General features: G+C 39.0%; 1 protein-coding gene across 1 annotated transcript in view; it reads left to right on the top strand.

Annotated features, from left to right (window-relative positions):
* UBA2 (ubiquitin like modifier activating enzyme 2) overlaps positions 1–26035 on the top strand; it is a 43079-nt gene that overhangs the window by 6000 nt on the left and 11044 nt on the right. The window contains exons 2-12 of the mRNA XM_004371600.1: positions 624–707; positions 2018–2088; positions 4040–4104; positions 5745–5845; positions 7545–7666; positions 14734–14801; positions 15447–15562; positions 19674–19773; positions 20728–20894; positions 22889–22982; positions 23081–23193. Of these exons, the coding sequence (XP_004371657.1) occupies positions 624–707; positions 2018–2088; positions 4040–4104; positions 5745–5845; positions 7545–7666; positions 14734–14801; positions 15447–15562; positions 19674–19773; positions 20728–20894; positions 22889–22982; positions 23081–23193 (1101 nt within the window). The remainder of the gene's footprint in view (positions 1–623; positions 708–2017; positions 2089–4039; positions 4105–5744; positions 5846–7544; positions 7667–14733; positions 14802–15446; positions 15563–19673; positions 19774–20727; positions 20895–22888; positions 22983–23080; positions 23194–26035) is intronic.

The raw sequence follows: 26035 nt of genomic DNA, 5'->3' as shown, positions 1-26035 counted from the left end.
GGATTACTTTTGCATAAGTATATTGAAATGGAATGAAAATGACTTTAACCATTATCGTTTTCTTCTCTTATATTTTTAAAGTAGCAGTTAGGTAAGACTTACGATGTGAGACTTTTTTAACCATGTGTAAAAGCCTCCCTTTATGGCCCTCAGGTAATGACTGTAAATGAGATTTTGTATGGATAAAAAGGGTAGCAAAAATTTAATGTCTGTTTGCCAAGTAGCATTAAAAAGAAAGAATGGTACAAAATTTAATATACTGTATTTAAAAGAGTAATTAATCGGTTGGAGAAATGAATTATATAATGAATTTTCATTAAATACACATGCAGTTTGATGCCATGTAAGGAATTTACTGAAATATTTGTGAGGATGATGAAACAAAAACCATCCTTTGTAAAAAAGTTTTTTGAGAAAGCTATCTCTTAAAATTAAATCTTGGTTTATTTTGTATGTGTTAAGAGATTATCTTGACCAGTCTAACAGTTTTTGCATGATTGGTTCTGAAGGCTTTTCTCTGCTAATGCAGTAAATATCAGCTCTGGGTCATGGTGCTGAGGATAGTGATGGTGCTCAAACGTACCAGAAATTTTGTGATTTATCTGGGTTTTATATGTTTCTAGATTGATCTGGATACTATCGATGTCAGCAACCTCAACAGGCAGTTTTTGTTTCAAAAGAAACATGTTGGAAGATCAAAGGCACAGGTAACTGTATTTCTCTTAACATTTCCGTATCCCTTTGGTTGCTCGTCTAGTTAGATCAGATTAATTCTGACTCTCCAGTAGGGTGGAGAAAAGAGGTGAAACCGTCTCTTTTTAGCTGAGTGATTGTGAAGAATAAACAGATGTGTAATGTGTAAAGCCTTCTTGATTTGGTCTACAGAGGCAATCCATGTCCTCTAGGGAGCAGTGGGGGTGCGGTGGTTAAGAGCTTGGCTGCTAACCAAAAGGCCGGCGGTTTGAATCCACCAGCTGCTCCTTGGAAAGTCTATGGGGCAGTTCTGCTCTGTCCCGTAGGGTCGCTGTGAGTCTGAATTGACAACTGTTTGGTTGGTTTGGTTTACTTAACGCTGTAAATAGTGTGGCTTTTGTGTCCCCTTTCATATTTAAATTCCTTAGGATGTGCACAAGGTCCTACACCCCGTGGAGGTTGTTTTTGGGGGCTGGAGAAGCTGCAGCCTACGTACTGTTACTGCATTTAAAAGAAGACAGCCTCCCCTGCGGCGACTTGAGCCATTTCTTTAGTCCTTGAATGCGACTACCTGATTCAGGGTCTTCCGACAGCTTTTTCCTTTGCCTTTTTCCCTGCCTTTTTGGCAAACTCACTCATTCCTCCTCTTCATTTATTTATATTTTGACTATTTTTCCATGCCTAAGTCTTCTAGACTAAATGAGGGCTTCCTCTCATAAAAACCACTATTTTTCCTACGTGTCACTTTTCAATAGTTTGTACTTACACTGATCTGGATGATTATTTACTTAATGTCTCTTTTGCCCACCATTGTGCCTTATGTAAATTCTTTGCCGTCGAGTCAGTTCAAACTGAGTGATCCTAAAGGACAGAGTAAAAATTCCCCATAGGGCTTCCAGGGAGCAACTGGTGGATTTGAACTGCCGACCTTTTGGTTAGCAGCTGAGCTCTTAACCACTGCGCCACCAGCACTTCTTATATAGGTTCTGGTGTAATACATAGAAGATGCTCGATAAACATTTGTTAAATGAGTGAATGACACCTGGTTACTGAATTTTGTATTTTTGCTGAAGCTTGTATTCGTACGCAAGTGTATATGGGAGGACTCTCCTGTTAGTTTATAAATGTGTGTATAGCTTAATCTTAATGAACTTGTATTTCTTGAGTTTCCAGTATAAATGAGATACTATTAAATAAGTACACAGAAACCAGAAGTTGCATATAGCTTGCTCTGTAAGAAACGAGTATTAAGTATCTGCCGGAAGTAGATTTCAAATACAGATAGAAATACTGTACTAGTGGTAATTAACATTTGTCTCTTCAGGTTGCCAAGGAAAGTGTACTGCAGTTTTATCCGAAAGCCAATATCATAGCCTACCATGACAGCATCATGAGGTATGCTCTGATTACTGTGTTGCAGAATTGTGTTTGCTGTGATTTTCACATTACTTTTTAAAACAATCTTTTTTTATAGTACTTTAGATGAAGATTTACAGAACAGATAGTTTCTCATTAACCAGTTAGTATACATATAGTTTTATGACAATGAGTAACAGCCCCACAACGTGTCAATGCTGTCCCTTCTCAACCTTGAGTTCCCTACTCCCAGCTTTCCTGTCCCCTCCTGCCTTCCAGTCCTTGTCCCTGGACTGTTATGCTCCATTAGTCTCAATTTGTTTTATGGGGCTGTCTGATCTTTGGCTGAATGATGAACCTCAGGAGTGACTTCATTACTGAGCTAAAAGAGTGTGCAGGGGCCATACTCTCAGGGTTTCTCCAGTTCTGTCAGGCCAGTAAGTCTGGTCTTTTTTTGTGAGTTAGAATTTTGTTTTACATTTTTCTCCAGCTCCGTCCGGGACCCTTTGTTGTGATCCTGGTCAGAGCAGTGAGTGGTGGTAGCCGGGCACCATCTAGTTGTACTGGACTCAGTCTGGTGGAGGCCGTGGCAGTTGTGGTCCATTAGTCCTTTGGACTAATCTTTTCCTTGTATCCTGTTCTCTTCACTCTCCCTTGCTGCCAAAGGGGTGAGACCAGTGGAGTATCTTAGAGGGCTGCTCACAGGCTTTTAAGACCCCAGGTGCTACTCACCAAGGTAGAATGTAGAACATTTTCTTTATAAAGTGTGTTATGGCAATTGAGCTATATGTTCCTCGAGACCATGGTCCCCATAGCCCTCCGCCCAGCAATTCTGTCTCTCAGGGAGTTTGGATGTGTCTATGAAGCTTCCATACATTAAATTTTTTTTTTTTTTTTTTAATCAAACACATAAGTTCAAAGTCATTCTGCTTTTTTAGAATGATTAAAATGTGGTAGTTTGTGCCTACATAAGTGGCATTCTTTTGACAGCTGATATGTATAGATTCAGTGGGTTAGGTGAGAGGTGAGAATTTTAATACTTTTATTAAATAAATGACTTGGAAACTTATAAAGGATTTTATATTTTTGTTTTAAACAAGAAGATATTTTTAACTATGAAGTACTTGTATGTGATGTTCCGTCTTTTCCGATTTCAGCTGTTAACCTTTTTCAGGTTAAAAGGCTCCCTCCCCAAATAGTGTGTTTATTAGCACTCTGTGACTTCTGTAATATAACACTGGGAATTGTGATGGGGTAGTCGTTTTGACAGTACTCAAATACCCTCTGATCTTAGTAAAGATATATAGAGTAAATATGTAATTGTATAGGTGTTGGGGCAGAGAAACCCTGGGCCTAAATTATTGTTGTCTAGCTCATAAGTAAATGGTATTAAAAATGACTAGTCCTTGTTCGGGGTACTGGCATTAGAGAAAGTCTTATACTTTTCTCAAGTAATTTCTGTCTCCGACTTATTTTTTATTCTCTGGATGTTTGCTCTACAAGCTTGCGTATAGCCCTACAACCCCTTACCCGGGGTTGCTTTCCCACTGCTGCTAAAAGCGGGGACTCTAGGGGCCTGAACCCTGCCTGATCCTGACCATGTGAGGTGAAGCCAGAGGCCAGTCAGATCCTGGGAATGTATTCTTTGTATGTTCCCAGGGTACTTGCTGCCCAGAGAAGGCCTGGTGGGACTCGTGAAGTCATGCCATTATTCTGCCAGTTTGAGATCTTGCTCTTGGGCCATAGGTAGCTGGCCAAAAAGGAGGTGTAGCCACTTGTAGGGCTTTTGGGAAAATAATTTCTTTAAAACCTGCTTTTGCCATGTTTAGAAAACGTCAAACCTTATTATCTGTATGGTAGATGCCCCTAATGTCAGTTGTCTTTGCAGTGTTACCACTTCTTTATTATGCTTTTTAGGACCCTGTGTTAGACTGTGAGGATCATGTGTAAGCCAGTTGTTCTGGTGACCTTTTCTTGTTTTGCTTTGTAGCCCCGACTACAACGTGGAATTTTTCCGACAGTTTATATTGGTTATGAATGCTTTAGATAACCGAGGTGAGATTATTTTAATACTTTTAATTTTGAAGTGTTTCCCCTTCTCCATATAAGGCCATTTACAGATTCAGTATTAATTAATATATTTGCTTATGAGTTGGAATTTACAGGCCTAGAGAGAAGATCAGGTTTAAAGATTGCCAGTAGATTGCAGTTTTACCTACAGCTGGTTTGTTTCAGGCAGAAATTTAGCTACCCTAATACGGTGCTATTCTGTCAAAAGGTATAAATATAGGGTAAGTTGAAAGAGCCTGAATATGTAGGGTGTGTGTTGCGAGTGTGTCAGATTACTCAAGCACTTAAATACAGCGTGACTTCATTTCTGTGGAGACCTAAAAATATCAATGCCCAGGTCTCATCCAAGGCCAGTGAGGCTTGAATATCTTATTTTTTCAAAGCTCCCAGATGATTCAAAAGCGCAGCCAGGGTTGAGAAGCACTGTTTGGGGATGAGACGAGAGCATGCTGGGGTTATTGTAGAAGCCATGACTCTTGTCGGTTATTTCGGGTGGATCTGGTGCTGGTAGGTGTAAGATTGGATGCTGTTAGATGGACACACGTCAGACCAGTTCAGCGTTTCACAGTATCAAATCGAGTTTCATATAATCAAGTATGATATAGCCAGTGAATGTTTAACAAGTCTGTGCGTCCGGAATGTGGGGCTGAAAATACTTAAATAAAATGTATTACCTGTAACTACTTCCACGTGTAAAAGTATGTCTGTCAGGCGAATTAGGTTGAGTATTTGGCAGAATTTATCAGTAAGGCAATTGTAGTTAATATATCCTGATTCATATTTCTTTGGAAAAAAATTTTTGGCTTAGCAACTTTTATCTCTTTAAAAAATATGAAATACCATTTTAAAAGGAAAACCGTCAGTAATTATACTCAAGTTAACTATTTTGGGTCAGAAATGCCCAAAGAAAAAACATGGAGTGGCGTGACAAAAAGTCAGAATGATTCGTTTAGCCTGGCTCATCTTTTTCCCCTAGCCTTAAACTGCCTTAATAGTTCCAAGCTGATATTCTGCATTCTTCAGTCACTTCCATGTATTACCTGATGATTATGTTAGAATAATAGCAAGTTAGGGACTGTGGACAGTAGCCCTGGTGGCACAGTGGTTAAGCACTTGGCTGCTAACAGAAAGGTTGGTGGTTTGAACCCACCAGCAGCTCCGCAAGAGAAAGACGTGGCAGTCTGCTTCCATAAAGATTATAGCCTTGGGAACCCTATGGGGCAGCTCTGCGCTGTCCTATAAGGTCGCTGTGAGTCAGAATCAACTCCATGGCAATAGGTTGAGGACTCTGAACACACAGAAACAGTGTTTCAGCCGAAGCTAAGATAGAGTAGGCACAGCAGTAGAAGAGGAGGATGGCACTTTGAAGCTTAAAAATTTTATTCATTCTAGGGATGCTTTTTCTGGGGTAAATTTGTGATATAAATTCCTTGTGCTTGGAATTTTCCCAAGTGAATGTCTCAGTCTTTATTTATAACTAATAGTTGAGTTACTCTGTTTATTGCTGTAAGAAAGTTGCACATAAAGTAAAAGCAAATAGTTTACAAGAACATCATCCTAATTAAAGATAACTAATTTTTTTTTGTTTTTTCAAAAACTCTTGCTAACTGGGGTGTATCATCCAGCTGCCCGCAACCATGTAAATCGGATGTGTCTGGCAGCTGATGTACCTCTTATTGAGAGTGGAACCGCTGGTTATCTTGGACAAGTAACTACTATCAAAAAGGTACAGAACATTTTGTTTGTTTTTTACATTGCAAATGTTTATTTGGACCTTAGGGAGGAAAGAAGTAAACTTAGAATTTGTATGAAATGAGCAGGTCAGCACCCAAGACAAGGATTTTCATGCCCTAATAGAACTTAGGATTCTATAAAGGTACCCAGAAATGTTACAGGCAGAGAGATCTTTCAGCTCGATATCACATCAGTTCATTTAGCTCATACTAAAATCCTCAGACTGGTAAGCTTAATAAATTTGCCTTTTAAAATTCTTTGTAGCCGTGAGATAGACTGCATGCCCCATGTTTACCATATAGTTGATACATGGTAAATCAGTCTTCTTAAAACGTACTTTCTGTCTAAAGAAGTCTTCATTCGGAGATCTGAAGAAAACCCTGAAACGTGTTTTGGTGTATTTGTGAGATATTTCAGACATTTAGATAAACTAGAGAATAATAGAATGGACACCTGTGTATCTGTTATAAAATCTCAACATTGTAACTCATTTGCTGTTCAGTCTTTTTTCTTTTAGTCCTTTTAAGAAGTTAAACATAGATAAATTTGAAAAATCATTTTTTGTAGTTTTTGGAACTGTAAAAAAGGAAATTATGCTATACTTAAAATTTGTTATTTATATAGCCCGATATTTTTTGGCAGTTTGTCCGGTTGAAAATTGTGGCTCTGTTTGTTTTAACTGTTCAGTGTTACTCTTGGAAGCTTATTTCGTGTCATTCTCCAAAGACTTGGAGCAGAGTTTGTTAAACTTAGTGGCATCAGTGGAGGCCTGTCAGGATCTGCTGACACTTCAAGGCAGTACTTGTTTTTTTCCACTACAGTACGAGGAATGGTTGCTTGCCATATGCTACTCCAAGGCAGTACGCTGAAAGGCTGGGGGGGCCTGAGAAATGGTAGTATGGAGCTAACCTGGAATCTGCTGTGATTTATATTAAAACAAAATGTTTTCAGATCTTGGTTTTTCAAAGCATTTGAAAGGCATTGCTTTTTATACCGCATGACTATGATCCTGGAACACCAGTTGAGCATTGCTGAGGTGATGACGAAAGAAGATTCATTTGATGGTTTTGAAAAATTGTCTCAGGTGCCATAGACTTCCAGGACATAAATTCTTTATGGTGCAACTTTAAACTTGATCATTATATCACAGAAGTAAAGAAAATTTGTTTTTTTAATACCTAGAGGTTTTCTGTGTAGATATCTGTATCTAGATATCTGATGGAATTAATAATTACTCTTAGTTCACTTGATTTTTAGGAGATTATGAGGGTGTGGCTATGAATGTTTAAATAACTGAGTTTCACAACTTTGAGAGATTATTGAGTGGAAAGCTGTTGTCTTTCTAGTAGTTTTTCTTTCTCTTTAGTGTGATGAAGATAAACTTCTTAGATCTGACATTCAGGTACAGTGATTTTTATTTGGCTTGGTAAGGAATTTTCACCAGGCCAGGAATCAGAGGCATACTGGCTCAGCCTTAGCTGTGTGACGCTGGTTGATTCAGTTAGCTTTGTGTTAGACTTTTCTTATCTATCAAACAAGAATTTTGGAGTTGTTAATATTTTCAGTTTTCCTTGGCAATATAAAATCCGTTTGGAACGTAGATGAATGAATGAAATGTTTATGATTATATTACCCTGTAATGTTGAGAACCTACCATCATGAAATATTTTTCTCATTTCTTGAATTGGCAGGGTGTAACCGAGTGTTATGAATGTCATCCTAAACCAACCCAGAGAACTTTTCCTGGCTGTACAATTCGTAACACACCTTCAGAACCTATTCATTGCATCGTTTGGGCAAAGTATTTGTTCAAGTAAGAGTGTATATATTTCTGGGTATGCCTTTAAGTACTGATGATGGAAAATGAGTCATTTTTATTTAAATTGTACTTATGATGAATATTATATCTTTTAAATATGGTGAAGGAACCCTTTGGTAGATTTCTTGTGATATTTCTTGAGTTAGTTAAATCAGCAGATTTTCATTGCATGCCTGTTCTTTGCCAGGACCATCTAAGAAGCTTAGTCAGATACTGGCAACAAGAATGTAACTAAATGAATGTAAATATATATGCTTGGAAATGTAAAACCATACTTACAAATAAATCATAGGTTAAAAAAGGAAACATAATGGAAGTTAAAAATATTTTGGACTGATAGTGAAAATACTGCATGTGAAACTTACAGGTTACACTGAATGTGGCAGTTGGAAGACAGTTTACAGGCTTTCATACATAAATTAAAAAAAGAACAAAGGCTGAATATTCATGAGCTAAGGATCCAACCTAAGTTAGAAAAATAATCACAGAATAAATTTTTAAAAATTAAAAGGAAGGATGAAATCAAGATACAATTAAAAATATAGCCAACAAGTTTGATCATGAAATGAAAGAGAAGGAATAAATAAGAGCCAGAGGGGGAGCATAATCTCAGATATAGCACGTATTAGAAGGATAATTTTAAAAAGTGACGCAAATGTTGGCGAGGATGTAGGGAGATTGGAACGCTTATCTTTTGCTGGTGGGACTGTAAAATGGTACAACCACTAAGGAAAACAGTATGGTATTTCCTCAAAAAACTAGAAGTAACTCTGAGTGGGAGAAAGGGAACAACCTGAAGGGGGGCCTACACTTTCTGATATTCTGGAGTGTTCTTAAGGAGCCCTGTTGGTGCAGTGGTTAAGTGTTCAGTGCTCAGCTGTTCACTGAAAGATTGGCGGTACTGACCCACCCAGCAGCTCTACGGGAGACCTGGCGATCTGCTTCTGTAATGATTACAGCCGAGGAAACCCTATGGGGCAGTTCTCTGTCACATGGGGTCACTATGAGTCAGAATTGACTCCAGGGCACCCAACAACAACAGAGCCTTCTTAGGTAAACTATATATGTAAATAAATGTTTAATTATTAAATCTTTTCCAAGTTATCAGCTCTGATAAAACTGGAGTGAAATAAAACTCCTATTAATTAAAAACAGACAAACAAACAAACCAGAAATAGAACTACTCCGTGACCCAGCAATCCCACTCGTAGGTGTAGCTCCTAGAGATCTAGTAAAAGAGATGGACACTCACGCACACCTATGTTCATTGCAGCATTATCACAATAGTAAAAAAATAGAAATAGCCGAAGTGCCCTTCAGCGGATGAAGGGATAAGCAAAATATGGTACATTCATGTAGTGGAATATTACACAGCCATAAAGAACAGTGATGAGTCTGCAAAATATAATATGGATGGACCTGGAGGGCATAATGCTAAGTGAAACACATCAGGCACATAAGGACAAATATTATAGGATCCCACTTGTATAAGAAGACAAGAGTTGATATACATAAAGAGACCAGTGTTCATTGGTGGTTACCAGGGAGAGGGTGACGCATGCTTTAGATTGTAGATACTTGTTTTCGGTGATGGGAAAAGTGGCATCGAATGTGGATGTAGTGAGCACAGCATGACCGGAGTAATGATGTCGCTGAGAAGCCCTTAAGAGAAAAGAATGCCAGTACTAAAGAATTTGACATACATAATATAGCAACAACTCCAACAAAGACCGAAAAGTGAATGTATGATGACATATGATTGGCTATAAGCTATAAGCATATATGTATACAGGTAGATACAGATGTACACACACGTGAGAACAGATAGAAATATCTGTATATACATGCAAATAGAGATGTGCGTGCAGGCAAATATATTCATTGAAGACACAACTACAGATACTCCTCAGACATAACCAAATACCTTCTGATACTGGTTTTCTAGGTTTGAAAGCTTAGGACTGTAGTTTCATGGGACAGCTCTGTCAGTTGGCATAATATAGTTCACAAAGTTCATGTTCTGCATCCTAGCAGAGTGAATAGCATCTCAGGTCTGAAAAGCTTGCAAGTGGCCATCTAAGCTACAGCTATTGGTCTCCACTTGTCAGAAGCAAAAGAGTGAGAAGATAACCAAAATCTTGAGAGAAGAAACAAGTCTACGAGGCTGGTAGCCTATACAAGCCATGACCTCATCTACCCTGAGACCAAAAGAACTAGATGGTGCCTGACTACCACCACTGACCGTTCTGACCGAGATCACAATAGATGGTCCCAGATAGAATGGGAGAAAAATGTAGAACAAAACTTAGATTCTTTAAAAAGGCCAGACTAACTGGACCAGTTGAGACCAGAGGACTCAATGAGACTATTGCCCCAGGACGCTCTTTAAACCTTGAACGAAAACTACCCACTGAGATCACCTTTTAGCAAAATAGAGTGGTGCACAAAGGATATTGCCTGTAAGTACGGTACTCTATTAAAAAATCATCAGTATGAGACCAAAGGGTGAACATTTACCCTAAGCAAAGATGAGGGGGCAGGGAAACTAGAGTACTGGAAACGGAACAACCAGAACACAGTTGAAGAAAATGTTGACATATTGTGAAAAATATAACTAATGTCACTGAACATTTTGTGTGGAGATTGTCAAATGGGAACCTAACTTGCTGTGCAAACTTTCACCAAAAACACAATAAAATGTTTTTTAAAAAGAAGATATTCCATATAAATTAGGGAAAAATGGTATGAGAGGACCATGCTAATACATTTAAAATTTAATGAACTGAATAAATTACAATTAAAAATGAGAAACAACTTACAAAAGTGATTCAAAAAGAAATGTTGTTAGGGGCGGTTGAGTTGGTTCCGACTCACAGCGACCCTATGGGACAGAGTAGAACTGCCAGCCTTTTGGTTAACAGCCAAACGCTTAACCACTGCGCCACCAGGGCTCCCAAAAAGAAATAGAAAACCTGCATAGTACTGTAACCTAGAGAAATTTAATCAGTAATTTTCACTCTTCTAAAATACAGTGCGCCAAGCCTACATGGCTTTTATAGATCATTTCCACCAAACTTGCAAGGAATAGATCATTCAAATCTTCTTTAAACTCCTGGAGAAATACTAAAATAAGGAAGGAATACTCCTTAGTTCATGTTATGAGGCTAGCATATCTTTGATACTGTAATGGTTAAGGTTTTGTGTTACCTTGTCTGGGCCATGATTCTCAGTGGTTTGGCAGTTATATAATGATGTAGCATGGCAGTTATGTAATGATGTCATCCTCCATGATGTAGTCAGCCAATCAGTTGTAAGGGGAGTGTCCTTGGGGGTGTGGCTTGCATCCAGTATATATGGCATTCTGGCAAAGCTTGCTTGCTTGCTGTGGATCCTGCATCTGGCTTGTCATCACCTGATCTCCAGTTCTTGGGACTTGAGCCAGCAGCCTGTCATATTGCCTGCCAATCTTGGGATTCATCGGCCTCCACAGACTGTGAGCCAGCCTCCTCCCATCTTACCTGCCGTTCTTGGGTTTGCCAGCCCCTGCAGCTACACGAGTCAGAAGAAGCCTCCAGCCTGATGCCTGCCCCACAGACTTGGGACTTGCCAGCCTCTACAACCACGTGACCCATTTCCTTGAGATAAATCTCTCTATACATGCATGTACGCTTCACTGGTTTTGCTTCTCTAGAGAACCCAGCTTAAGACAGATGCCAAAAGACATGGCATAGAAAGGAAAATTACAAGTCAGTCTTATTTTTAAATATAAGTGGAAAAGTCCTGTATGAAGTAATAGCATACAAATCTAGAATCATATAAACAAAGTATACCATGACATATTTATTCCAAGAATGTAAGGATGGTTTTACATTAGGAAATCTATAAATATCATTCACTTCATGAAGAAATCAGAGAAACTATATCATCTGCATAGATGTAGAAAGAACATTTGGTAAAATTAACAGAATACCCTTTCTTGGAAAAATTCTTAGTAAAGTGGGAGGAAAAGAGAACTTTGTTAACCTATTAACTAACCCAGAAAACCAAACCCATTGCCATTGAGTCGATTCTGACTTACAGTGACCCTATAGGACAGAGTAGAACTGCCCCATAGGGTTTCCAAGGAGCAGTTGGTGGATTTGAACTGCTGACTTTTGGTTAGCAGCTGAGCTCTTAACCAGTACTCCACCAGGGTTCCTAAGTTATGTAAGGCCCAATATAGAAAATTATTAAAACTGTTAGAACATAAAAAGAAGTACCAAATAAAAGGAGAAGAAGAGTGTTCATGGATGGGAAGTCCCAGTATTGTTAGTATGTCATTTATCTCTAAATTGGCTTATAGATTCAATGCACTTCTGATTGAAACTCATCAGGGGATTTTATTGGAAGTTGATCCCCTGATTCTAAAATTTATAAGCAAGAATAAGATGTAAGAGGAGCCAAAACACTCTTCGAGAAGAATAAGTTGGAATGACTTGCTCTAACAGGTGTCAAGATTTAATACATACTAAAAATAATTTAGCGTGTTGGTGTAGAGCTAGAAAAATAAAACATTGGGACAGAATACAGAGCTCAGAAGCAAAGCCTCACGTTTAAGGAAAAGTGATAAATGACTGAGGTTGCATTACAGATGACAGATGAGAGGGATTAAATGAAAGGAGGACCACTGGTGATTCATATGGGAAACAAATCATTCCCTGCTGCAAACAATATAAAAAATTAAGTCCAGACGGATTAAGTGTTGAGATGTGAAAGGCAAAACTTAACAACCTTTATCCTCAAGAGTAAGGAGTGTTTTATAAGACACAAAAAGGGCTAACCATAGAAGAAAGGATTGATATATTAAAATTCATCAGTAATACCTTTTTCACCTAAAGACATCAAATGATACATAAATAAGCCATTTTATGGTAGAAGATATTTGCAACATATAATCAACTAATGATTGTGATCCAGAATGTATTCTTGTAATCGATAAGAAAAAGACAACTTGGCAAAAATAATATGAACAGACATTTCACTTAAAGGGAAGCCCAGACATGTAATAAGCAAATGAACATATGCTTAACCTTAGGACTAACTTGCAAATTTGAAAATAAAACCACAATGAGAGACTATTTCACACTCACTAGTTTTAGGGTAGAGTCCAAAGGAACCCTGGTGGCACAGTGGTTAAAGCGCTCGGCTGCGAACCAGGAGGTCGGTGGTTTGAACCCACCAGCTGTTCCACAGGAGAGAGATGTGGCAGTCTGTTTCCATAAAGGTTTACAGCCTTGGAAACCCTGTAAGGCAGCTCTGCTCTGTCCTGTAGGGTTCCTGTGAGTCTGAATCAACTCAGTGGCAGTGAGTTTGGTTTTGGGTTTTCGTTTGGCGGAATATTAAGTCTGGAGAGGAAGTAAATGGATAGGAACTCTTAACCCCTGTTGTGGGAATGTAAATCTCTACAGCCACTTTGGGAAACAACTGAGCATTATCTTGCAAAGTGGATCAGAGATTATAGGGTTGTTTTTTTTTTTTAAGTGTTCAAAGAATTCCCTTAGGATAACTTTCTTACCTACTTTCTAGGTAAGTGGATTACAAAAAGAGGATCTCAGCTTAATCTTTTTTATTTTTATTTTTTGTTGTGGTTTAAATGAAGTTTACATTTCAAGTTAGTTTCCCATACAAAAATTTATGCATACGTTGTTATGTGACCCTAATTACTCTCCCCATACTGTGACAGCACACTCCTCCTTTCTACCCCTGATTCCGCATGTCCATTCAACCAGCTCTTAACCCTCTCTGCCTTCCCATCTCACCTCTGGACAGAAGCTGCCCATTTACTACTTGAGCTAAGAAGCATGTTCTTCACGGATATCATTTTATGTCCCACAGTCTAGTCCAATCTTTGTCTGAAGAGTTGGCCTCGGGAATTGTTTTAGTTCTGTGCTGATAGAGAATCCGGGGGCCGTGCTTTCTGGGGTTCCTCCAGTCTCAGCCAGACCATTAAGTCTAGTCTTTTTACTAGAATTTGAGTTCTGCACCCCACCTTTCTCCTGCTCCATCAGGGACTCTCTGTTGTGTTCCCTGTCAGGGCGGTCATTGGTGGTAGGCGGGCACCATCTAGTTCTTCTGGTCTCAGGCTGATGAAGTCTCTGGTATATGTGGCCCTTTCTGTCTCTTGGGCTAATACTTTCCTTGTGTCTCCGGTGTTCTTCATTCTCCTTTACTCCAGGTGGGTTGGGACCAATTGATGCATCTTAGATGGCCCCTCGCAAGCTTTTAAGACCCCAGATGCCACTCACCAAAGTAGGATGCAGAACATTTTCTTAATAATCAGCTTAATCTTTTTATATTGTTTCTTAAGACTTGGTTTAGTAGAAAAATATATACTAGCACACACACAAAAAAATGTTCACCACTGAGTTTCCTCCAGCTTGAGCAGTGCCTGGGGCATAGTAGGTACCTGATAATAATGTTCCTTGAACAGCCTACTGAGTTGTACTTTATAAATGTTATTCTGGCATTTGAATGTTACCCAAGTTGGAATGTAAAGGCATTTCACCTATCTATTGATCAAAGACATTAACATAGGAATTTGTAGAGCCTAGATGATGAGTTGAATACAAAAACCAAACCCACTGTCACTGAGTCAATTCCAACTCACAGTGACCCTGCAGGACAGGGTAGAACTGCCCCATAGGTTTTCCAAGGCTGTAATCTTTATGGAAGCAGACTGCCACGTTTTTCTCCCGTGGAGCTGCTAGCAGCTTCAAACCACCAATCTTTCGCTTGGCAGTCGAGCGCTTTAACCACTGTGCCACCAAGGCTCCTCTTATGGGTGAAGTAGGTCTTCTAGAATTTAGCCTTGTTTGTGTTGTAGTTGAAATTAGTGTGTAAGGTACCCAAAAGATTGCTGTAATCCTTTTGCGTTTATAAAGTGTAATTTATCAGTCGTTCACTCTTCATCCCTGCGAAACTTTTGATGTTTTATTAGGTGTTTGTGTGGAAAGTAGGAAAAATAAACCACATTTGTTCAAAATATTTTGTTCTACATAATATTTACTACTCTTAAATTATAGCCAGTTATTTGGGGAAGAAGATGCTGATCAAGAAGTATCTCCCGACAGAGCTGACCCGGAAGCTGCCTGTGAGTAAAGCATTTGGGATGTGTTGTTTTGTTGTGATTGGTGCCTTTCTCTTACTAGTTTAATAGTGATAGCTTAACAGGGGGAAAAAAAAGCTGCTGCTAGATGGGAGTCTCTGGGTGGTGCAGACCGTTAATGTGCTCGACTGCTAACCAAGAGGTTGGAGGTTTGAGTTTGCCCAGAGGCGCATTGGAAGAAAGACCTGGTAATCTACCTCCAAAAAATCAGCCATTGAAAACCCCATGGAGCACAGTTCTACTCTGACATACACGGGGTCACCAGGAGTCATAATTGACTTGATGTCAATCTGTTATCAGTTTACAAGCTAGATAATGTTAACATGCTTAACATGTGTTAGTTAATTTTTAGAACAGTGTTTTTAAAAATGAGTAGCTCTATTTTACTGGTGAATAAATCAAGGTACAGAAAAAATTTTCTTAATACCAGTCATCGAGTCTGGGGGTTGTTGCTGATCTGAGTAAGGTCCATGCTGAACATACATGTGACCTTCAGAAAGTGAGGTACAAAAGATGCTGATGAGCATGTGGTTTTCCTTTCTCCATGAGTGACCCTCCCCCGCCAAGGGTGGGTGGGAGCTCAGTTCCCCATTTATTGCAGTTAAAAATAAAATGACGTTTATTTTGTAGGGGAACCAATGGAAGCTGAAGCGAGAGCATCTAATGAAGACGGTGACATTAAACGTGTTTCCACTAAGGAGTGGGCTAAGTCGACTGGATATGATCCAGTTAAACTTTTTACCAAGGTTAGCTTAACTTTCTATATAATTGTGGATAGTATTATTTTAGTTCTGTTTGTTTTGGAATAGTACATAAAATTGAATTTAGCTTACTCTTTCTATGTATGTGCCTAATGCTGTCATGATACATTGATCGATGACACCAGGCTAAGCAGGTTTTGACATTTTAGCACCTGTACTAAACCAGTATATCATCTCTCTGGCAGATAAAATACAGAGGTTAGCTTCATACCCCCTTTTGCTCTCATTTTCGCTGAACTTCCTTTTCATCATAACTGACCTCTGATTCCTGCTGCTGCTTGTCTTTACACATCCCTTTCCTATTCTCATTTTTTTTATTGGTGATTTGATTGACTTGTTTTAAATGGGTCTTGAATCCCTAAGCCTCTTGGTCTTCTCTTAGCGGAATCCCTCTCCATCAGTATCTCCTTCACTGGCCTGCTGAATATTTTTAGAGTACTCTACAGGATTGTGTTCATTGGGTCCACCTGGCTATTGCTTAGCTAAGTCCTCAGGCCGTATATAACTTTTCATTTGCTCTACCTTGACTCTAGCAGGTTAATCTCAGCCGGTACAGGAAACTTTATCGGCTCTCTTTAAATTGCTTAATCTACTCTTGCCACCCTCATACTAAGGAGATGACCTTAAGGATACATTAACGAGTTTCACCCCGTTGAACGTAATTACCCCGTTGAGAGAATGTTTTCACTGCAGAATCTTTTATCTTTTCTATTTCTTTTGTTGGGGAGAAAAAAATCTCTTTCAGTGAAGGCCAACTCTTCAACCTGGTGGTGGTTTTGTGTGTGTGTGCATGTGTGTGTGTACACATGTGCCCATGCCCTTGTACCTTATTCTCCCAACAGTATTTTCTCCCTGGCCTATATCTTGGATCTCTCCTTTCTAAGCTCCTTCTGTCTGCGTTCAGACATATATGGGTCCCAGTCTCCTAAAGAAATGGCCTACTGCCCCCTTCAGCTTATACTTCATCTCTTTTCTCAGTGGAAACACGTGTCACAGGCTGACTTTTAAACCTGTTGCATTTATTTCCTTACTGCTGTCTTTTCCTTGGAAAAATGTTCTCTATTTTAATTACACTTGAAGATGCACCAAACTCTGTTATGGACAGTGGTGATGTGTTCCAGACTGGTCTCCCTAGCACCTGTTTCCATTCCAGTCTGAGCAACATTGGAAAGTCAGAATAATCTGAAGTACAGCTCCAGTCCGTTGTTCAGCAGGTCCTTTTACGTACCTGCTGTGTGCTGAGCACTGCTTTATGGTTTGTTGTTTTGTTTTGTTTTGTTTTGTTTTGAGACCTTGGTTGCTTTTTCTTTAATTTTTTCTTATACAAAAATTTATACATACATTATTATGTGACCCTAATTGCTCTCCCCATACTGTGACAGCACACTCCTCCCTTCCACCCTATTCCCCACGTCCATTCAGCCACCTCCTAGCCCTCTCTGCCTTCCCATCTCACCTCTGGACAGAAGCTGCCCGTTTAGTCTCTTGTATCTACTTGAGCTAAGAGGCACATTGCTCACGAGTATCAGTTTACATCCCACAGTCCAGTCTAATCCCTGTCTGAAGGGTTGGCCTCGGAAATTGTTTTAGTTCTGGGCTGATAGAGAATCCAGGGGCCATGCTTTCTGGGGTTCCTCCAATCTCAGTCAGACCATTAAGTCTGGTCTTCTTACTAGAATTTTAGTTCTGCACCCCACCTTTCTCCTGTTCCATCAGGGACTCTCCATTGTGTTTCCTGTCAGGGCGGTCATTGTTGGTAGCTGGGCACCATCTGGTTCTTCTGATCTCAGGCTGATGAAGTCTCTGGTTTATGTGGCCCTTTCTGTGTCTTGGACTAATACTTCCCTTATGTCTTTGGTGTTCTTCGTTCTCCTTTACTCCAGGTGGTTGGGACCAATTGATGCATCTTAGATGGCCGCTTACAAGCTTTTAAGACCCTAGATGCCACTCACCAAAGTAGGATGCAGAACATTTTCTTAATAAGCAGGCACTGCTGTAAGTACAAGGAGCTCAGTGTGAGGAAGACAGAAGAAAGGGTCCCTGCTTTATAGGCTGAACCTATAGTCTAGTTGAACAAGTCATTTCAGATTCAGAGTTGATGACTTAAGTTCAGATGCAGTGGAACTCTTTAGTAAGTAGACCTAACCTAGTTTAAGGGTTCAAAAGAGGCTTTTTAGAGGAGGTGGCATTTAAACCCAAGACTTGGAAGAATAAGGGTGAAGATAGGAGTGCAGCATGTCTCAGGATGAAGAACTGGAATAATTTCCCATTAAAGGGGAGTGGAAAGAGATGACTGGAAGGGTAAGCTGAGGCCAGATCACGTGGGATTTTATAGTCCATGTGAAGGGTATTATACCAGGACAGTGGAAATCCATTGAAAGGTAGTCTGTGGGATCACTGTAAGGGTGTAGAGGGTGTGCACTGTACCACGCTAGGGGGTGACATCCATATCATAACCAGTATGGAACTTTGCTGCCTGAAGTTGTGCAGTGCCAGAATAATTTGAAATAAAGCCCATTCCCAGTGGAGCATGGAGGGAACATAGATTCAGTAGGACTTTGGATGTTTGAGGTGAGGAACCAAGAATGATACCTGTTTTCCTGGTGGATATGTGGACTTACGGGTGCCATTCACTGGGATAGGTGAGGTGGGAAGCAGATGTACGGGTAGGGGATGGGGTAGAAGGTGATACATTCGGTTTTGAATGTATTTGAGATTCCTATGGAACGTTAGAGAAACGATGACGAGTGGTTGGTAGAGACGTTCAGGCTAGAGAAATGATTGGAATTCATAGGTTTGTAAACCAAACCCCATCAGTTGCCATAATTAATGGGAATGGGTGAGATTTATCAGGGAGAGAGTATAGAGTGAGAAGATGGGTCAGGACAGAATCCTGAGGGTTTGCTGATATTTAATACTTGGCTTTTCAGCCCAGCGTCCAAGGCCCTATAAAGTGTCTCCAGCTGTATTTGTTACCTACTCCCCAAGTCATGATGATGTGTGCTCATTTCATGTTACCATCTCCTTGAATCCTTATTCCTCAGACAGAATTTTCTTTTCCCTTGAATCCTCATAGTATTCAAGGCTTTGTGTGATTTTCACACTGAATTATATTCTAATTTGTATATTTGGCTTGTTTTCTAAAGGGTCAGGGATGTTCAGTAAATAATAGTTGAATTGAGTATATTTTGATAAAAATAGTTCTGTTTTTATTTAGCCAAATCTAGATTCTTACCTGGTGCATACAGTAAGTATGTTAAATCAGCCAGTAATAGAAAATGCAGTTAAGGAAAGTAAAAATATTGATATCACCTGAAATTCGAGTGTGTTTTCATTTGCTTATCTGTAGTAGTCTCTCAGTCTACACATGGTAGTGTTTTTGTAATAGTAACTGTTTTGTGTTGTTATTTTTTGTGTGGGTTATTTTTGCTTTTTTTTGGGGGGGAGACACATTTCAAAGATGATGCAGATACTTATGAAATCCTGTCATTGAGCACTTTATGTTTATCATGTGTATGCCTTATTGGCGGGAGCCCATGGGCTTGGAGGCTTTGATCTCTAGGCTCAGTGATCGTATTCAGTTCTTTTTTTTTGTTAATTTCTTGTTGAAAATATACACAGCAGAACATGCACCAATTCCACAATTTCTACATGTACAGTTCATTGTCATTGATTACATTCTTCCGCTTGTGCTGTATTCAGTTCTTGTGGGGTTGGTGTTTGTGTGTTTATTTAGCCCTGATTTGTATGACTGTGGCTCAGACTGCTCTTTGGAGCTTTAGGGCTTTGGGGGAGCGACTTCAGGAGGGCAGAGGCAGTCAGCCTAGTTGAGAGGTTCCTCACCTGGCTTTCCCCAAGCACCTCTGCTTTTGACTGTTTTAAATACAGGGGTCTGTGTAAAATTTCCTTTTAAAGAAGGTTTAAACCATTTTTTTTTTCTTTTGAAAATCTACTAGCATGTAGCATGTGTCTTTAAGTTACACAGATTTCACAGCATAATATTTATGATAAAACAGCATTGAATTTTTGTTATATTTTATCAGCATAGGGACTGTACGCTTCATAGGATTTATCTTTTTTTTTTTTTTTTTTTAAGCTTTTTAAAGATGATATCAGGTATCTGTTGACCATGGACAAACTGTGGCGGAAAAGGAAACCTCCAGTTCCGTTGGACTGGGCTGAAGTACAGAGTCAAGGTAAAGAAATGGTACATTTTAGTCTTTGAGATACTTTAGCTGGAAATTCCCTCGCCTGAAGTCTTTAAATGGCCCTGTTATATCTTAAAAATAGTGTATGTTCCTGGTAAGAAGTTCAAACAATTCAGAAAAGTATGAAGAAGAAAAATTAAGTCCCATCACCTAGAGAAGGAGAAACATTTTAGGGAACGTTCTGGTAGTCAATTCTGCACAAACACAGACAGTACTGTATACACTTAACATAAGTGGAATCATATTATTTATATACTCTTTAACTTGCTTTTTTCAGTCAGTATTATTTAACTCGTCCTTTATTGATTGACATTTAGTTGTTTCAGATTCTCCTGAAATAACTGAAGTGCTCTGATGAGTTGTATATGTGCGTACATCTCTGTACTCTTGTGTGATTACCTCTTTAAAGATTAATTTAGAAGCACATTTATAATTTTGTATATGGAAAAACAAAAAACTATTGTAGTAGTGACCACAGTACTTCCTTACCCCATTCCCCCTCACCACATCTTTGTCTCTCCTCTATCTGAATTGTATTGCACTTTATTCATGCACAGCACAGCCTCTGTTCTGGAATGTAAAGGGTCCCCAGGAAACTTGAGTTGTCCGTTTGGAGCAGTTCTGGACAATATGGGGTACTTAAAACTTTATGGACCAATTTAAATATGGTTCTAACAGCTTCCACTTCATGAGCATTATGTGCTTGGGCATGATACTTATGTACATTAAATCTTGTGAGTACCCCAAGAAACCTGTGAGGTGTCCTTGGACCTGTTCCATCTCAATTTTAGCAATTTTCTTGTACAAATATTTGTATTGTAGTGATAATTATTTTAATGGAATTCGTTTTGTCAGGTTTTTTTATTGGTCAAGTTTTGAATTGTTAAATGCAACATAGTAAAGGAATGGTGTTTAATAGTGAAATTTCTAATATTTCCTTAGGTGAAGAAACCAATGCGTCAGATCAACAAAATGAACCCCAGTTAGGTCTGAAAGACCAGCAGGTTCTAGATGTAAAGAGCTATGCAAGCCTTTTTTCAAAAAGCATCGAGACTTTGAGAGTTCACTTAGCAGAAAAAGGGGATGGAGCTGAGCTCATATGGGACAAGGTTCGTTTTCATAATGTGTGGCAATTACTTATATATTAAACATGTATTTTACTTCAACTGTAATACAAGCTAGAATTTTTTGGATATCATCTGTTCTACTAGATTTTGAGAAAATATGTTACATTTTGTTTGGATGTTTTTCATCTCTAGTGGTTTGAACTGTAGATGAATTCAAGCAGTGTTGTAAAACCTCATTTTGGATTTCAGTGATGTGTTCATGGTTAAATTATGTTGACTGGAGAAATGTACATTTATTGAAGTAAATGTTTCACCAACTTAAGAAAACAGGCTTAAACTTGTGTGTGTTATATAGATTTGTTAATAGAACTTACGAGAAGTTAATAAAAAGCTTTTTGGAGACAGTAGCTCAGTGGCCTAGTTTGACCTTGAAAGTATTAAAATTGCCTTTTTTATTGAATTAGTTATACAAACAGCCCTCTCAAGGCAAAAATGAGATGTACTTTTTGAAGGTAAAATAATTTTACAGTATTTTGTGGTCAGTTGTCATATTTTGTGATTTGTATGAGTTAATTTTACTTAATTTTAATTGTGGTTGATATTTTCTGTGGCTGTGATTTAGCTGAGGAAGTTTATATGTTCCTATGAAGGTTAAGATTTGTCTGAGTTTTTAAAGGGAAAAGAATTTGGCCACTCTTGGAAACCTAAGATAGCAACTGTTTGTGCAAATTTTGAAACTTGGTTGAATCAGACATCTAAAATGAAGCTAATAAATTTAGATTCTTGAAGATTCTTGTAAACATTAGTTTAGGGTTTATGTGCTATAAAGAGTAACAATTTCTTAAAAATATTTTCATTATTATTAGTGGTTGAATTTGTCATCAGTATACAAAGGCTAATAAATAAAGGACCCTCAGGACTGGGAATTGTTACCCTCTGTGCGTAATGGATGTGATTAGCCAGCTGCCTAGCGGCCCTGTATTGGGTACTTAATTCTCACCACAGCCTTATTTTTGCTATTTAAGAGGTTAAAGAATTTTGATGCAGGGAGGTTATGACTTACCTAAGGTTGTACAGCCTTCTAACAAGTACATATAAACAAACCCACATGCAGTCGACTGTTTCTTCTGTCCCGTGTGGTGCTTTTGAATTCTAGTCTAGGATAGTATCTCTGTTCAGTGCAGGAAGCCTTGCTGAAATCTAATTAAAGAGACTGGGGTATAGTCTCAGGAAGAATGCAAATTGTAAAAGGAAAATTTTAATGTATGGCCATATCTGAAGAAACAGCGTGTCTAGGAGGAGACTGGTGTGTGTGGAGGGAGTTTGGAGGAGAGTCAAAAGGCAAGATTTCGGGGGAGGCATGTATCTGCTCACTGGGAGTGTATATTCTGCTGGTGGCGTGGTGGTTAAGTGCTCAGCTGCTAACTGAGAGGTCGGAGGTTCGAATCCACTGGCTGCTGCACGGGAGAAATGACCTGGTGCAGTGCTTCCGTCAAGATTACAGCCTAGGAAGCCCTATGGGGCAGTTCTAATCTGTCATATAGGATTGTTTTGAGTCGAAATCAACTCAGTGGCACACAGCAACAACATAGTCTGCTCAACTGGGGTAGTCCAGGCTTTTGGGAGGCTTTAATGAAATAGCTGTCTCAGAACGATCTCTGTCTCCTTGGCTTGGATTCTGTGTGTGTCAAGCAACCTTGTCATTACTGACTGATACCCAGGAGAGAGTTGCCGTTGTCAGTGAATGAACTGGTCTCTGGTACATTTGGTTAAGCAGGAGTGATCTCCTGGAAGCCTGGCAGCTCTTGGTGCTCTTGTCAAACTGCATTTCTGGACCAGAGCAGCTGATGATGGAGACCCTGCTGCTACTCATTGAGCCTCTACACACTGCCGTAAGGCCCAGCCTGACCCACCTACTCTTGTTCTGGTTGATCGTCTGTGATGTTATAAGCATGTGAAAGTATTCTGAAAGCTAATGCTTTGTCAGAGTAGTGAATCTGTGGGGAGACTTGTTAAATTGTTTCTGTTATTGGCAGGATGACCCATCTGCAATGGATTTTGTCACCTCTGCTGCAAACCTCAGGATGCATATTTTCAGTATGAATATGAAGAGCAGATTTGATATCAAATGTAAGTTATTTTATATTTGATTTTTTATCATCTAAACTTCAAAGTTGCTTTTTCTTTTTTAAGAACTAAACATGTTCATCTTTTCTCCCTCCCTCCAGCAATGGCAGGGAACATTATTCCTGCAATCGCTACTACTAATGCAGTGATTGCTGGGTTGATAGTATTGGAAGGACTGAAGATTCTATCAGGAAAAATAGACCAGTGTAGAACAGTGAGTATTCTATTTACATTTCTCTTCAGCCTCTTTTTTAAAGTAAGCTATAAAAAGCACTTTAAATAGATAATTTTAAATATTAAAACAATAAAATTGGCTTAAAGCAATGGAAAAATAATTTTTCCAGTTATCTTGTGAGTACAGTTAAGCATTCAACATTGTGGAAACAACAAAAGGAAAGCACACTTCTCTTAGTTTTGTCTGGTAAGTGGAAGCAGAAGCTAGTTTGCCTCTAACATTTGCAGTTTTACTGAATTCTCGGATGAACTCATGCTGTGGATCCTTACGTTAGCAAGTCCGTCTCTTCCCCTCCTCCCCCGCCCCCATTGTTTTTCAGTTCTAAGAGTTCTATATGGTTTTCAAGTTTTGCTTGGTCATTTTATAGTCTCTTCTGTAGTCATAATTTTAATCTTTTTTATTTTAAAGTTATTTTATATTCTTTGGTAATGTTAATGTCTGAAATCTTTATAGGTGAGTCTGCTGTCATTTCTGCTGTCTGTCTCATGGTGCCTTGTTTACTTGTGTGTTGTGTGGTTTATGGGTTTTTTTTTTTTTAACTGAATTAATGTTTGTTAGAGTTGTATCTGGTAGTTTTTTAAGGATCCGTTGAAGTGTTGAAGGTGTGTTTCTTCAAAGAGAATTTGTGTTTATTTACATCCAGGGAATCAAATCTCATGAGGTGTTTGGTTGTATGTAAGCAGGCTCAACAGCTACTCTATTTTTTTTTTTGTCATTGTGGTAAATATATCTATCACACAACTTTTGCCAGTTCAGCTTTTTACAAGTGTACGGCTTACAGCAATTATAATAATTGGCTGTGCAACCCTACCCTTAATCAATATGATTTTTCCATCACCGTTAACCCCCTTCCCCTCCACTCCTAGTAATCACTGATAAACTTTGTTCTCTATACATTTGCCTTTTCTTGTCTTTTTATATAAGTGAGGTCATACAGTGTTTGTCCTTTTGTGATTGACTTATTTCACTCGGCATAATGTCTTCACGCTCCAGCCATACTGTAACATGTCTCAAGACTTCATTTCTCCTGCTGGCTGAGTAGTTTCCATTGTATGCATGTACCACATTTTGTTTACCCATTCATCTGTTGATGGGCATTTAGGTTGTTTCCACCTTTTGGCTGTTGTGAATAGTGCTGTAATCAACATTGATGTACAAGTCTCTGTTTAAGTCTCTGCTTTCAAGTGTTTTGGGTATATACCTAGGAGTGGAATTGCTGGATCATATGGTAGTTCTATTTTTAGTTTTTTGAAGAACCGCCACACTTTTTCACGACTGTACCATTTTGCATTCCTACCAGCAATAGAGAAAGGTTCTAGAAGTGAAGTCTTGATACATGCTGTAATATGGATGGAGCTTGAAGACATTATGCTGAGTTACAGACAAGTCTGTCACAAGAGGGCAAACACTGTATGCCCACTCTTACGTAAAAAGACAAGAAAAGGAAAGTGTATAGAGACCAAAATATATTCATGGTTACCGGGGTAGGTGGGAGGGAGAAAGGGGGTTATTACTTATGGAATACTGAGTTTCAGTTTATGGTGATGGATAAATCTCATTGATTAAGGGCAGTGTTGCATAGCTGACGATTCTTAGTGCTGTCAATAAGTTGTACACCTGTAAAAACTTGAATTGACACAAATTGAGTGGTAGACATTTACAACAGTGACCCAAGGAAAAGAGTAGCTGATGAGGCTGCCTATGTACATCCAAACACCTCATGGAATTTGGTTCTTTGGTTTGGAGGTTTAGGGTCATAGTTTCATAGGACATCCCAGTTAATTGGCCTAATAACATGTTTAGTGCTTCTGTTCTGCCTCCTAGTTCTTTGCCTGGTGCCTGGAGTCTTAAAAGCTTGCTGCAAGTGGCCATCTTAGCACAATTGGTCTCTATTTACTGGAGCAGTAGAGGAAGGAGTCAGGAATAGGGGGAGGAAATGCTAGTTTCAAACTTATTAAAGTGTCGACTGTTTCCTGTAACATACTTCTGGTTTCTTTGCCTGCTCAGTTCCATCTCTCTCTTGTGCTGTTATTGATTCTCATATGTCTGGATTTCATTTGTTTATAAATTAATGTCAGAATGGATTAATAGAGTTAACATGAGTATTAATAGTGTTAGCAATTGTTTTCGTTACTGTTGATTTCCTAGCATACTTCCAGTGAAGCCCAAGATGGAATAAATCTTTCTGTACTTCCTTCATTGTACCCTGCTTAGCCTGTCCAGTTCTTTTTCTCAGACCTACCATGCTACTAGTATTCCTTGTAGAGATTGGCTCCAGGTGAGCTACCCTCAAGATACTCCTTTGGGTTTGGGGGAGTCTGTGGGGTCCCCCTTTAGAATTAAATCGTCTTAGCAGATACCACTGCACGAGACACAGGATGAGGATTTGTGTATCAGCTTCCAGCGTTCTCATGGCATTTGTTCCATCTTTTTTAACAGCTTTACTGAGATGTTATTAACATACCATACAATTCAACCATTTAAAGTAGTGCCTTTAGTATAGTTACAGAATTGTGCCGCCATCACCACAGTCAATTTTAGAACATTTTCATTATCCTAAAAGGAAACCCCACATCCCTTAGCTACCACCCCTCTAACCTCATGTCCCCAGCCCTAGATAACCACTGATCTGCTTTCTGTCTGTAGAGATTTGCCTATTCTAAACGTTTCATATAAGTAGAATCGTACAGTATGGGGTCCTTTGTGATTGTATTGAATCTTGCTAGCGTTCTTCAAACTTTGTAGTGGTGGGGCCTTCCTTAATTTCAGTGGAAGCGAATGGTTTTTTATCTGCCTTGACTGATTTTTTTTTTTTTTTTTA

The sequence above is a fragment of the Trichechus manatus genome, unplaced genomic scaffold (assembly GCF_000243295.1).
Source record: "Trichechus manatus latirostris isolate Lorelei unplaced genomic scaffold, TriManLat1.0 scaffold00014, whole genome shotgun sequence".
NCBI classification, from domain to species: Eukaryota; Metazoa; Chordata; class Mammalia; order Sirenia; family Trichechidae; genus Trichechus; species Trichechus manatus.
This window is presented reverse-complemented; position numbering and strand designations above follow the sequence as displayed.